The 14,238-nt window shown below is 44.3% G+C and overlaps 1 protein-coding gene across 1 annotated transcript in view; it reads left to right on the forward strand.

Moving 5' to 3' along the window:
• ABCC4 (ATP binding cassette subfamily C member 4 (PEL blood group)) overlaps positions 1-14,238 on the forward strand; it is a 294,246-nt gene that overhangs the window by 57,857 nt on the left and 222,151 nt on the right. The window contains exon 4 of the mRNA XM_066380684.1: positions 11,483-11,707. Coding sequence (XP_066236781.1) covers positions 11,483-11,707 — 225 coding nt within the window. The remainder of the gene's footprint in view (positions 1-11,482; positions 11,708-14,238) is intronic.

Below are 14,238 nucleotides of genomic sequence, written 5' to 3' on the forward strand. Positions count from 1 at the left end.
ATGTCCTGTTGAAACGAAGGGCACTGTGAGCAGTGGGTGGCTCGGTAGGTGAACTCTGCCCTACACAGAAGGAGAAAACCAGAGAATCTCTGAGCTAACACGTTACGGGGTGGTCCTAGGAAATTGAAGTTTTTCTTGATGACAAAAGTGGGTTGGCCAGTGTTCCAGAGGGTAAAGACAGGTCTGTGGGGCAGAGTGCCTCCTTTGAGAGGGTACCACCCACCGTCTGGACACTGCAACGGCCTTGTGAAGGGTGGGGTGGAGATGCAAACCAATGGGACTGACTCGGGGGTATTGGAGGATATAGAAGCCCCTCAGGCTGTCCAGCCTGTCCTTGACCTGTACACAGTGTGCTGTGATGGTGTTTCCACATTGTTATAGAAAGTCCAGTTTGAAATAATCAGGGGTGAGCTGGCATCATTGTGGCTTGTGTAACATTTCCTGACCAATTTTAACTACTGACTCCACAGCAGAGCTCTCATGAATTCTGCCTGCCAGGAACGCTTGGAGCCTCATCTGTGTCCGTGGCCCATACCAGGCACCTGGCTGTGGGTGGGCAGGGGCGAGAGGCCTCCGCTGTGCGCGGCTGTATCCTGGAGCAGGCCCCGCTCTGCTGCCGGTACCTGGCTGTGGGTGGGCAGGGGCGAGCGGCCTCCGCCTGTGCGCGGCTGTATCCTGGAGCAGGCCCCGCTCTGCTGCCGGTACCTGGCTGTGGGTGGGCAGGGGCGAGCGGCCTCCGCCCGTGCGCGGCTGTATCCTGGAACAGGCCTCACTCTGCTGCCGCAGGGTCTCTGGCAGGGGTCCCCAAACTACGGTGGGCCACATGCGGCCCCCTGAGGCCATTTATCCTGCCCCCCGCCGCACTTCCGGAAGGGGCACCTCTTTCATTGGTGGTCAGTGAGAGGAGCATAGTTCCCATTGAAATACTGGTCAGTTTGTTGATTTAAATTTACTTGTTCTTTATTTTAAATATTGTATTTGTTCCCGTTTTTTTTTTTTTTTTTTTTTTTACTTTAAAATAAGATCTGTGCAGTGTGCATAGGGATTTGTTCATAGTTTTTTTATAGTCTGGCCCTCCAATGGTCTGAGGGACAGTGAACTGGCCCCTGTGTAAAAAGTTTGGGGACCCCTGGTCTCTGGTTTCCTTTGCCGCCAGGTACTGGGGAAGCTGGGCACGGGCAGGTCTCAGACACTGGCCCATGTCACTGGCTTTGAACTGAGCTTTTGGTGTCCTCACTGTCATGGGCTGCTGGCTCCTTGGGGTGGGGTCTCTAAGTCCCAGGTGGTGACCAGATCCCATCTCAAAATGAGCTCTGGGTATTTACCGGGCAGAATTTGGGAGAAGTAGACACAGAGGAAGAGCTGCAGGAGCTAGGGTTCCTCCAGAGAGAGGATAGGCCCCACTAGGGTGCTGGGATTATTTCCCTGGTAGCACTTAACCGAGTACTTGGCCAGTGTAGGGGCTCATGCCCAGTAGTGTTAGGATTACTATCAGTGTAAATAGCAGCAGGAGCACTGGTACTCCTCAGCAGGAACGACAGCAGCGGCAGCAGTTCACGCTGAGCGGTAATAGTAGTACTGCAATAGCAGCAGTTGCAGCAGGGGCTGACTTGCTGGCAGTAGTGATGGCAGCAGCAGCATCATTAGTGTAGTAAGGACAGTAAATACTTGAAAAATATGTATCAGGAACTGCTGTGAGCAGTAACATTACATTTATTCCTTTGGCCAACTCAAACGAGGTATAAAGTATTATATTCCATTTTAGAAAAGAGAACACATAAGAGCCAAGTAGTTACATATAGGGCCCAGGGTCACACAAAGCCTGAAGGACAGAGCTGCGATTCTGTCTTGGGCGCTCTGACTTACGAGTCTGACCGTGTCTGTGACTGACGGCTTGTCCAGTGGCTGCAGAGCCTCAGACATGCATGTGGGACTTGGCCTAAATCTCCTAAGGAAGATGCCTAGAACGCCTTGGAGGAGGAAGTCAGATTGGAAGATTGTAAATTGGAGTAGAGTCTAGAAGGCCATGTCTCCTGGGTACTGGAAGGGGCTGGGTTGTTGACACCGGCAGCAGCATCATGGTGCATTCAGATGGACGAGGGGCCTTGTAGAAAGCCACCTTCCACTTAATACCATGTCCATGTGGGTGCAGTGGTGACTGTCCTAAGACCTTAAACACTTATTCCCCCTCTGAAGGCTCCATTCCAGGTCGGCTCCTGGAGATGGGCCAGTGGGAGGCAGTGGTCTTGGATGGGACTCGGACTGTGATTGTCCAGGCGGAGGCCAAGTTCTCTGTGTTGTCACTCAGCAAAAGCCCCTGGCTCCCGACTGAGAGCGGGCGTTCCTGTGAGTCTTGGAGTACATGTGCATGTGCTTAGCAAGGGTGAGACCCCAGGTCACTAACTCGTGATGGGGCAGTTTTGTTTTGATATCTGAACACACTTGCATTGCTGGGTGCACACCAGGCCTGGCGTATGAATGGTGACAGCTGGGTGGAACCAGGCGGTGCTGGTAGCAGGTGAAACGATGTGCAGTGGCTCTGCTCTTTCTCCCAGGAGGGTGCTTGCTTATTCATACTGCCTTTAGGCCAATATTTTGGTGGTTTATGGAATAAAATTAGACAATGGCCTCTACAGGTGAAAACTTTGTGTGTTTAACATAATAACTGGCAGAACTCATAGTTCTGATGCAGTGAAGTTCAGGGACCACTAAGGGCCATTAGAGCTCAACTAGAAGTCAACCTTGAATTTTTTTTTTTTTCTGGCAGCCAAGAGAAGCCTGAACTCCAACACAAATACTTTTGTGTTCCTAGGCTTGCCTGTTGACACTCTGGTATTTTGGAGAAGTTAGAAATGATTTCTTAGGGTGAAACTAGTAAGGAGCTATTATATTTAAAAAATCATTTTCAGGAGCTGTTTTGGGTTTTCAGTGATTACAACTACTTACAGAGTCAGATGGGATGAATGTTAGTTTCATGGTCGATTTCCTGAAACAGCTTCCTATTTTGTGGTCTTATATAAATATGTAGGCTGCTTAGCTAGTGTGAAATCTAAACTCAACCTGGGATTTTCTGAAAAGTTCAAGCATACGGATTATCCATGATTTCCAAACAGTGCACTATCACCAACCAACGCATGGGCAGGGCCTTCCCGGGCACTGCAGGCGGCACCCCCAGGAGGAGACTGGGTGACACCTGTCCAAGGCAAGGCTTTTCAGGTTGAAATTTCAAAGCAATGAAGATGTCTGTCTTATGGGAATTGAGAAATGATTGTAAACGCTTGGAGAAACAAGTACCAGGCTGATGATGAACGCAGTGTTGTTAGAGGCCAACAGTAATTAAGAGAACACTCAGTGAGTTCCCAGCAGGCCTGCCTCCGGGTGTACCTCTGTGGGGACCGGTGTGGGGAAGGAGCAAGTCTCCGCCTGCCCAGAGCCGCAGGGTAGAGAGGAGGAGCCTGCAGTCTTTTCTGAGGCTAAACAAGGGCAGAGGCCTCCTCCCTAGTCCTGGGGTCTTGTCTTTGAGAGGTGAGGTCTCTGCCTGCTGGTGTGTTAGTGGGATGACCTCAAAGAGCCACTGTGGGTTCTCCAGTCCCGTGTCCCTGTGAGGGGAGGAGTGGACCACTCTAGTGACCCCCAGGAATGAGCCCGGGCAGCTGCTGGCCTTGTCCAGTGACTTAGCCTTTGTTTGAGGCCACCCTTGCTGATTGTCCTGGCTCAGGTGGAGGGTGTAGGAAGGCAGAGGCTTGGCAGACGTTTGTGTAAATCTCTGCGTTGGAACTCAGCTGCTGGACAAGAAGTGAACAGAAAAAACTGAGCAGAATTTGTGCCTCGCCTTAGGGCTGATTCTCTGAGAGCTGTGCTGGGCCTTTGAGAGGATTTCCCAGCTCTTCGTTCCACATGCCCCTCACCTCCGCTCCACCTGGGAGGGTGAGGAGTGGCTGCTGAGCAAGCTGTGGGCCGGAGCAGCCCCTGGGGGTCGGAGCAGCCACTGGGGGCTGCTCCACAAAGAGGCGGGAGAAGCATTCAGAGAAGCTGACTGGAGACCTGAAAAGCAGATCCGCTGTGTACACCCTGGTGTTTCTGGGCACCCAGCATTAGCATAGCAATATCCATAGTGATGGCCCTGAGTCATTCACAGAGCTAATGCATCTCAGTCCATTTAAGAAGACGGGGAATATGGTGACTCATTTTAAAAGGATTACGTTCATAATGATTAAAATAAAGAAATGCTTGGAAGTAAAACTTCCAATTACTGTGTAGAAGAGTCGGCCTTTTTTTTTTAGTGGGAGAGAGAGAGACAGACAGATAGACAGGAAGGGAGAGTGTTGAGAAGGATCAACTCGTTGTAGCTCGTTAGTTGTTTATTGATTTCTTCTCATATGTGCCATGCCTGGAGAGGGGGAACTCAAGCTGAGCCAGTGACCCCTGCCCTTGCTCAAGCCAGCAACCTTGGGATCATGTTGGTGATCCTGTGTTCAAGCTGGCAACCCTGCACTCAAGCTGGTGACCTTGAGGTTTTGAACCGGGATCGTCAGTGTCGCAGGCCAATGCTTTATTCGTTGTGCCACTGCCTGGTTAGTACAGACGAGGCTGTTTTTGTTAACATTATTTTTCCCTTCTTTTCCAAGTGAGAAGAGGGGAGAGACAGATTCCTGCATGTGTCCTGCCCGGGATCCACCAGGCAACCCCTGTCTGGAGCTGATGCTCTCCCGTCTGGGGCCATGCTCCCAACCAAGCTATTTTTAGCACCTGAGGCAGAGGCTCCAGGGAACCATTCTCTGCGCCTGGGGCCAGTGCGCTTAGACCAATAGAGCCATGGCTGCAAGGTGGGAAAAGAGAGAGAGAAAGAGAAAGAAGGGGGAGGGGTGGGTAGTCAGATGGTCACTTCTTCTGTGTGCCTTGAGTGGGAATCGATTCCTAGACATCCACACACCAGGCTGATGCTCTATCACTGAGACAACCGGCCAGGGCCGAAGCTGTTTTAATATGGCTGTTATTCTTGTGCCTTCTACTCTATTCCCATTCTCCTTTTAGAGGTAACTTTAAAAACAAATTGTGGTTTATTTATTTATTTCATTTCGTAAATGCACTTAATTTTTCCAGCTGTATAGAATGGAGAGTCTTAGTTGTATCCTTGGAATTCAAGACTTTGGGTTCAGAAGGGTTGTTTTATTTTTAAGTGTGCTATGTGGCATGGAGCCCTGATTAAATCCCTTGTGGTACATGTTAGATTCTGTGATGGTACAGGAGAGGACAGCAGATGCTTACATGGGGTTAGTGTCTGCACTGCATTATCTTCCAGGGAGAAGGAACTTCAGGTTTCCTCCTTAATTAGTTGATTCTAAACCAGTCCCTGGAGGCTGGGCCTTGGCCATCAGAATGCTCTTAACACCTGCCAGGTGATGCTGAGGGACGGTGAGGGTGAAGACCACTGATTGGAACTTAGTGTATATCTGGAATCTTGGTGGTATTTCCCTAGTTCACGGCTTTTCCCTCTTATGTCTGATCTTTCTCAATTCTGCCTTCATCACCTTCCCCACATTTTTACATATTAACTGCCTGCCCATTTCTCCTTGCCCCCGCCCCACAAGCTCACTCTTTTCTGCTTATGTGTTTCACACAAGCATTTTTCTTTGTCTGATGGTTTGTTTCTGCTTCCTGTCTGTGTGTTTCTTTCTTGTGAATCAGTTGTGGTAGAGTTGGGCAAGAAACATTTCAAGTAAATGGGGAAAACATGGTGGGGGAACTGTGCCCACTGGGGAAGTTTTAGCATTCAGACGTGTAATAATTTAGCCTGAGAAGCAAAGGCTGGGGCTCACATGTTAGGTGCCTTAATGGGGCTGGATACCAAATATTCCACTAAGAAATATCTGCCTTATAGACTTAGAGATTCTGGTAGAACCTTGAACCATGAGTCATTGGGCTATCATATTGGGCTCTTTTAAAAAATCTCTTAATGGTTTTACAGTTGAGAATTATTGTGAAGAACTAAGGACTATATTCCCCATGGTTTGTGGGAAGACTCTTTACCAGGTCATAGAGTGGCTCCAAAGATGCAAGGATTGTATGAGTGAGTAACTTTTGACCTTGTTCCTGCTATCCAGAAAGTTTAAAAAAAAATTTCCCCAGTTTTATATTTTAAATTTTTGTTTATTGACAAAATTTCTGTGAGAGAGGAAGGGAACGTGAGACAGACAGGAACATCAGTCTGGTCCTGTCTGTGCCCTGACTGGGAAATGAACCGGCAGCCTCTGTGCTTTAGGACGATGCTCTAACCAGCCGAGCTCTCCAGCCAAGGCCTTTTCCTAGTTTTATTGAGACATAATTGACATATTACTGTATAAGCTTAAGGCATATAGCATGAAAATTTGATTTACATATATTGTGAAATGATTACTGCAATAAGTTTAGTTAATATCCACCTTCTTAAATAGATACAATAAAAAGAAAAGAAAGAAAAAAGGAAAACCATTCTCCTGTTATGAGAATTATTTAGCTTTGTTCTCTTAACAACTTTCATATATGTCATATCTCAGCGTTAGCTAGTGTCATCCAAGAGTTTTAATTCTGTTACTTTCAAATTTGATAATGCATATTTTCCCAATTTTTAAAAATTGATTGCTTTTAGAGAAAGATAGAAAGGAAGAGAGAGAGAGAGAGAGAGAGAGAGAGAAGCATTCAAGTTGTTGTTCCACTTAGTTGTGCATTTATTTGTTAATTCCTATATGTGTTCTGACCAGGCCGGGACCGTGGCATTTTGGGATGACACTGACCATCTGAGCTAACTGGCCAGGGCCTCTCAGTGATTTTATTTCTTACTAGTTGAGGATTAAGATCAAGAGCGGACAGATGAGCGAGAAGGTATGGGCCATGACCGGGCATTACTTGTTAGTGAGCTTATTTGCTTGACTGGAGTGATAAATACTGTCTCTCAGCAGAAGAGTCCAGAAGCTTAGGCAGTAGTGACCTGCCTTCAGTTTGCACAGGGTTTGTTGCATCTACCAGTATTCTCTTTGATGGGACACCATTCTTAACCTTCTCTTGTAATTGTACCCATTTGAGGCTTAAATGGGAGCCGAGTAACAGGCAATACTGACTCCCAGAGACGGTCAGCAGTTTTTTGAAAGTTTGGTATGGCTGGTGTTACCTCTAGGCCTCTGGGGGCGAGGCCCAGGGTTGCATGCTGCCTGCGTGGACTGCCCTTGGCTATACCTGGGTTGGGACTGCCCATGCGCACAGTTTGATGTTCTTGCTTTTCTTCGTAAGCCTCCAGCTTTTCACCCAGTGTCAACATAAGAAACGTTTAAACCTGTAGAGAATTTTTATGAGTTTATTTGAGCCATCCTGGTGACCATTACTGGGAAGCAAAATCTCAACAGATTGGGAAAATGCTCCAGAAAATGGCTGTTTCACCATGTATTTTATATATCAGAATCAAAGGGGAAGACTTAGGGGGTTACATGAAATCCATTGGTGATAGACTAGGGAGGTGGGAGAAAGCAAGGGAAGGGGATCTCTGGGATTGGATAAAAAGTATAAGGAATAGCCTGGCCAGGTGGTGGCACAGTGGATAGAGCATTGACCTGGTATGCTGAGGACCCAGGTTTTAAACTCCAAGGTCATTGGCTTGAGTGCGTGCTCACCAGCTTGAGTGTGGGATCATATATACGACCCTGTGATTGCTGGCTTGAGCTCAAGGATCACTGGCTTGAAGCCCAAGGTTGCTGGCTTGAACAAGGGGTCACAGGCTCAGCAGCCCCCCCCCCCCCCCAGTCAAGGCACATATGAGAAAGCAGTCAGTCAATGAACAACTAAAAGTGCTGCAACAAGTTGATGTTTCTCATCTCTCTCCCTTCCTGTCTGTCTGTGGTCCCCCCCCCCTAAAAAAAAAAGTAAAAGTAAAAGGAATGGACATACTTCTCTGTAGGTGGGCATAAGATAGTTAACAGCTAACAATGAACAAGATAATAATAACAATGAGGATTTTCTCTGCTGTAGTGGTTGTGCCCTGAGAGGTCTTTAAAGGTAAGTTATTAGATATGTTATCTTAGATGCAAAAAGACAAATAGACACGCTCAGGGCAAATATTGACCTTTGATAGGGAAAAATACCCATTGGACATGAATCACTGCCATGAACTGCTTTTAGTTGGAAAATTTTAATTTCAAACCGTGCTATGTGGTTATTTTCTGTCTGTGAGTTTTGAAGGCCGCCACACATGCCTCATGACTGAGCTTGTCAGTTTAGTATATGGCTTTCTTTTTTTGGTCTTATTTGTCCGCATCAGTAAACTTTTTAAAGTCTGCTTTATGCCCCACTGAATCAGGGTGCCTCTTGAGGTGAATGAAAGGGCATGCTGGAAATTAACAGTGGGTCTTTGTGTTCTTGAGGCCTGATCATCTTACTCATAATTCTTCAGCTGAGCGAGGTTCCCTTACCTCTGTTCTGTGACCTCTTGGGAAGTGCATGTGCACACGGCAGGACAGTGTTGGGGTTTAATGGAACACCCGTTTGAGGGACAGAGACATTTTTCTGTGAATATCCTGATAGGGATAGTTGGTTGAAAAGAAAATGTATGTTAGTTTTATTTCTTGTTTAGCTTTTTGGATTCTCCCTTCCTTTTGCATGTGGGTTCCTGAGTTTGGACCTATAGGAAAAAGCTATCCAAAGCAACCTTGTCACTTGTTTACATGTCTCCATTATTAAGGCAGGACTGCTTAAAAGGAAATGCTTGTTTTAAAGTCAAGTTCTTGAAATATTTCCAAACTTTTGGCATTTTGTCTTTTGAGAAGTCTGTGGAGAAAATGATGTTGAGGGCCTATGTGTTTACTTTTGGTGATGGAGTTTCATTGAGTGTGTGGTTTTCTTTGATGCAGGAAAAGTGTGCCCTACAAGGGAGGAAGGAGTTTATCGGGTGGAGTGGTCACTTGTCAGGGAAAGGGAAGTTTTTCTCTTTTTTTGCTTTTAGTCCTGGGAAAGAAAAGTACTTTTCTTATCTTATATAGGAGGTAAGCCCAGTGACTCCCAACGCATTGGTGTAGGATTTTTTTTTTTTTAGTTTATTTATTGATTTTAGCAAGAGAGAGAGAGAGAAAGAGAGAGAGACTGAAACATCAATCTTCCTGTATGTGCCCTGACCAGGGAACAAAACAGTAATCTTTGTGTATCGGGATGATGCTCAAACTAACTGAATATCTGGCCAGGGCATTCGTTGGTGTAGGATTTTAATTTTTGCCTTGGGGAGTAGATGATTGTTAATATTTTTCAAAACCAGCACCTGCAATGTATGGCTGATGGACAACCATTGATGACATTTTTTAGTTTCGCTGCTGTTGCGTTTAATTTTTGATTCCAGGGAAGCAGTACTGTGGGGCACACCCCAGCTTCTAGAAGGTAGAGACATATTAAAGCAACACCCCATAGGGCTGGCATCCCGGGAACCTCCCAAGCCTGGTTCCTTTAATACTTGAATAAAACTTCCTTTTAAATATTCCAACAGAAGCTGTACTTCATTCTCTTGATCTACGTGCATGTTGAATTTTGGTTGGGAAAGATGGGAAGGTTCTTTCTTCCGATCTGTATTTGTGCTAGTATCTCAGTTCATAAAGGTTTTTGATACAGAAGGAGGTAGCAAGAGAACCTCTTGTGAAGGAATCATTCCTGATTTTCCTATAGGCTGGGACATTGAGAGTACTGAGGAAATGGGCTGTCCATATGTAAGCAAACTCCTTACCCTTCTTTTTTCACATTTCTCCTTACCCATCTTAGGTCAAGAATTATTTGACATTTTTCCCACTGTGTTATAAAGCAGTGTTTTTCAATCAGTGTGCCGCGGCACACTAGTGTGCCATGAGACATGGTCAGGTGTGCCGTGGGGAAATTAAACTTGGGTCCCCAAACTACGGCCTGCGTGCCGGATACGGCCCACGGAGGCTATTTATTCGGCCTGCCGCCAGCCGCCTCCATCCGAACATAAACATTCCCCTCACAATCCCTCCAGCTATCAGCGACAGGAAGAGTGGAGGCACAGGGAACACTCACTGACCAATCACCTTCTAGGATTCATCCCGACCACTAGCGATGAACCAATAGTAGGCCGCCTCTCATCCACACCCAGGAAGGTCCCCGCTCTGGGCTGCCACGCACTTGTCATTGTGTGGCCTCGGAGAGTAGTTGAAGCTGCTACTCCTCCCCATGGTCCCGATTTCTAATCCTGGTCAGGACTGGAGGTAAATGTTGCCACCACTAGATGAAGCCTCAGCCTCAGCTGGTTATGTCTATCCTGATGGTGTATATAGATATTTGACCTTTTTCTTTTTAAAAGAGGCCCCCGTGGGGGAGTGATATATCGATATAATGCATCATAGTGTTATCTATATTGTATATGGCCTCCTGAAGGGTCATTTTCTAAAAGAGCTCAAATCTCTATATACACCATCAAAACAGACAGAACCAAGGCCCCTGCACCCAGCTGACCATGGGATTTGAACCCACAACCTCAGGGAGAACTGTAGTATTTATCAGAATTCTTACCTAGAAAGCAAACTTCTCAATCTGACAGTAGAGATGCTCTGAGGACTTATGAATGTTACACAAGTACCCAACATTTTCTAAAGTTGATTTTGTCCAGTCTCTATATAGAGAGAGTATTTGCCAAATTGATTTGAACCCACAACCTTGATGAAAGCTCCAGTATCTATTAGCAGGACTATATATATGAGGGGATACATGGGACTGTATATATGAGGTTACCTGGGACTGTATATATGAGGTTACATGGGACTGTATATGAGGGGATACATGGGACTGTATATATGAGGGGATACATGGGACTGTATATACGAGGGGATACATGGGACTGTATATATGAGGTTACCTGGGACTGTATATGAGGGGATTTTACGTGGGACTGTATATATGAGGTTACATGGGACTGTATATGAGGGGATTTTACGTGGGACTGTATATGAGGGGATGTTACGTGGGACTGTATATGAGGGATGTTACATGGGACTGCATATATGAGGGATGTTACATGGGACTGCATATATGAGGGGGTTCTTTTTTATTTAACTTTTTTTAAATAAATGTAATTTATTTAAACTTTAAATAAATTCTAACAGAGTGTTATTTTGTGTCATTTTGGTAGGTGGTGTGCCCCAGGATTTTGTAAATGTAAAAAATGTGCCGCGGCTCAAAAAAGGTTGAAAATCACTGTTCTAAAGCACTAGTTGTAATGTTGATCATCTACAGTGTACCAAGCAGCGTGTACTAAAGCTGTGTTGTCTTTGAACTTTGTAGCTTACAGCTGAAGCTACTATCTGTGTGTTATAAAGAAGGAAGCAGTTCTATTTTTCTTTTAGATTAGTGATGGATGTAGCACTTAGATTAGTGACGTATGCTAAACATACAAGTAGAGCTGTGTTAAGAGAAACTGGTATGGCTTGTATTTCTCATTAAGGCTTTTTTTTTTTTCTTTTAGGAAAGCGCCAAAATAGTCCAGCCGATATTTTTGGGGAAAATTATTAGTTATTTTGAAAACTATGATTCCTCGGATTCTATGGCTTTGCACGAAGCCTACGCCTATGCCACAGTGCTGAGTGCCTGCACACTCATCTTGGCCATACTGCACCATCTCTACTTTTATCACGTGCAGTGTGTTGGGATGAGGCTGAGAGTAGCGATGTGCCACATGATTTATCGGAAGGTAAGTGTCATTTGGCATCAAAATGTGCACCTCATCATCTGAAGCATCAAGAGCACTTGGGGAAAGCTCTATAATCTAAGATTTATGTAAATAGGATCATTTAAACCTTACTTAGAGAAGCTTGATATTTGCATCAGGGTGTTTTTTATTTTGTTTTGTTTTGTTTTTCTCTTTTTTTTCAGAGATGGAGAGAGGGAGGGAGAGAGAGAGAGAGAAGCATAAATTTGTTGCTCCATGTTAGTTGTTCCATTGATTGCTTCTCATCTCAAACCTGCCTTGACTGAGTATTGAGCTGGTGACCCTGGGTTTTGAACTGGTGACCTCAGTGCTCTGGGTCAACGCTCTATCCACGGAGCTACCACCAGCCAGACCATGCTAGTTTTTCTTTATTATTATTTTTTTGAGCAATATATAATGAAATTTCTATTGAGATTAAGTCAAGACTGCCTTTGATAACATTTGGCATTAGACTGCTGCAAAATACTAACTCTGTAGTAGAATCTAATACAAAAACTAAGTATCAAATTGATTTAGGCACAAAAAAATTTTCACACCTAAATTTTACAGGTATATTTATGGAAATTTTATTGCTGTTGTTTATTAAAACCTTAATTTCCCTCAAATTTCTAATTCCAAGTCAATTAAATTGGATCTATAAAATGAAATCTAGGACCAAAGATGCATTTGAGAAAGGCAATGGTGGATATATTTTAAAACAAACCATTTAGTTCTGTTCAATATAATTTTGTTAACTAAAGGAAAATGTAAATGGATGCCAAATATAGACTCACTATATTCTTTAGTTATGGTTGTTTTTAATAGTGTTAAAGAAAAATTGGATGTTGGGGATAAACTTTAAATTTTATATTGTTTTTAGTAATTTTAGAAAGAATGGTTTTATCTATTTTATGTTGCTTTTCATTCAAGTTATTATCATACACACTATTTTCTTTTTATTCAGGTTGCAAAGTAGCAGTTTTACTAATAAGACCCAATTGCAGTGTCTTTGTATTGAGAAATGCCATGAGGTTATCCCATAATTTACCCTGGTCTTAATTTTTATAAAGGGAATGAGGATTTCAGGTGTCTTTACAAAGGAGTTGCCACAGATACACCAGTGTCAGGAGCTGAAGAGCTGTTTTTAAACTTGATCATGGATATCTCTGTGCCCTTGGCTATTTGCTTTAAAAAATAAACAAGCAGATAAACCCAGATTTAACAGTATTATATCCTTGAAATTTTCTAAGAGAGTAGATCTTAACTCTTCTCACCTCCTCCCCAGCCTCCACAGATAATTATGTAAGGTGATATATTAATTAGTTTGGCTGTAGTAATTATTTACTAATGTTTATGGATATCGAAAGAAATATTTTATACCTCATGTTGCATACCTTCAAATATAGTTTTTATTTAAAAAGTAAAATCTTCATTAGAAGATATAACTCGACAATGTAAATATTGCTTCTTTGATCTAGTTGCTCCTTTTTTTTTATTTTTAGAGAGGGAGAGAGAGAAAGGGACAGACAGGGACAGACAGACAGGAAGGGAGAGAGATAAGAAGTATCAACTCATAGTGCGGCACTTCAGTTATTCATTGATGGCTTTCTCATATGTTCCTTGATGGGGGTGGGAGAGTATGGGGGTGCGGTGTGTGGCTCTACACTCCAGCTGAGCCAGTGACCCCTTGCTCAAGCCAGTGACCTTTGGGCTGAAGCAAGCAACCATGGGGTCATGTCTTTGATCCCTTGCTCAAGCCAGTGACCTCGCTCTCAAGCTGGTGAGCCTGTGCTCAAGCTGGCAACCTCAGGGTTTTGAACTTGGGTCTTCAGCATCCCAGGCTGACACTCTATTCACTACACCATTGCCTGGTTAGACTGTAGTTGCTACTTATCTGGAACTTCTGTTTACTTTTCTTGCAAAGTACAAGGTGTCTTTCTACATCTTCGAGTAAGATTTTATTAATCTTGGAATTGTGTGAATCCTCGAGGCTTGGTGTCTCATTCATTGTCTGTGGTAGGCTACACCGTGTAAGCGTGGTTTCTTCTTCTGTGACATGAAAATGGTAGCAATGCTTGTATGCTCAGGTCAAGGGTCTTTGCTCAGACTCGGGGACCTTCATTGTTCTTGGTGTTGTCGTCATCGTTGTCGTCGTCGTCATCATCATCATCATTGTTATTCTTTTGCAGTCCTTTCTGCCATTTAGGAAAATACTCAGATTTCTCTACAAATTAGCTAGGTTTTGCATTTCCACATCAGATTTAGCCTCCATAAATAAAAAGGAAATTTCACTAGTACTCCATTCTGAAAACCTTAAACTCGGAATTCAGGTTGGAGGAGGTGACAGGTTCAGAGAAAGTTCTGCAGCACAGGTGAGTTGCTGTCCACCTGTTTTTCTTCCTCTTCTCACTAAAGCTTTGGAATGTTGCCTGTGGGAAATCCAATCTGACTTAGCACACGCAAACATGTCCCATGGGTGTTAATTTGCTGGCTTGATTAGCCTAAAAGAATCGATCCTTTATGAGGTCAAAAAT

The sequence above is a fragment of the Saccopteryx leptura genome, chromosome 4 (assembly GCF_036850995.1).
Source record: "Saccopteryx leptura isolate mSacLep1 chromosome 4, mSacLep1_pri_phased_curated, whole genome shotgun sequence".
Taxonomy (NCBI): domain Eukaryota; kingdom Metazoa; phylum Chordata; class Mammalia; order Chiroptera; family Emballonuridae; genus Saccopteryx; species Saccopteryx leptura.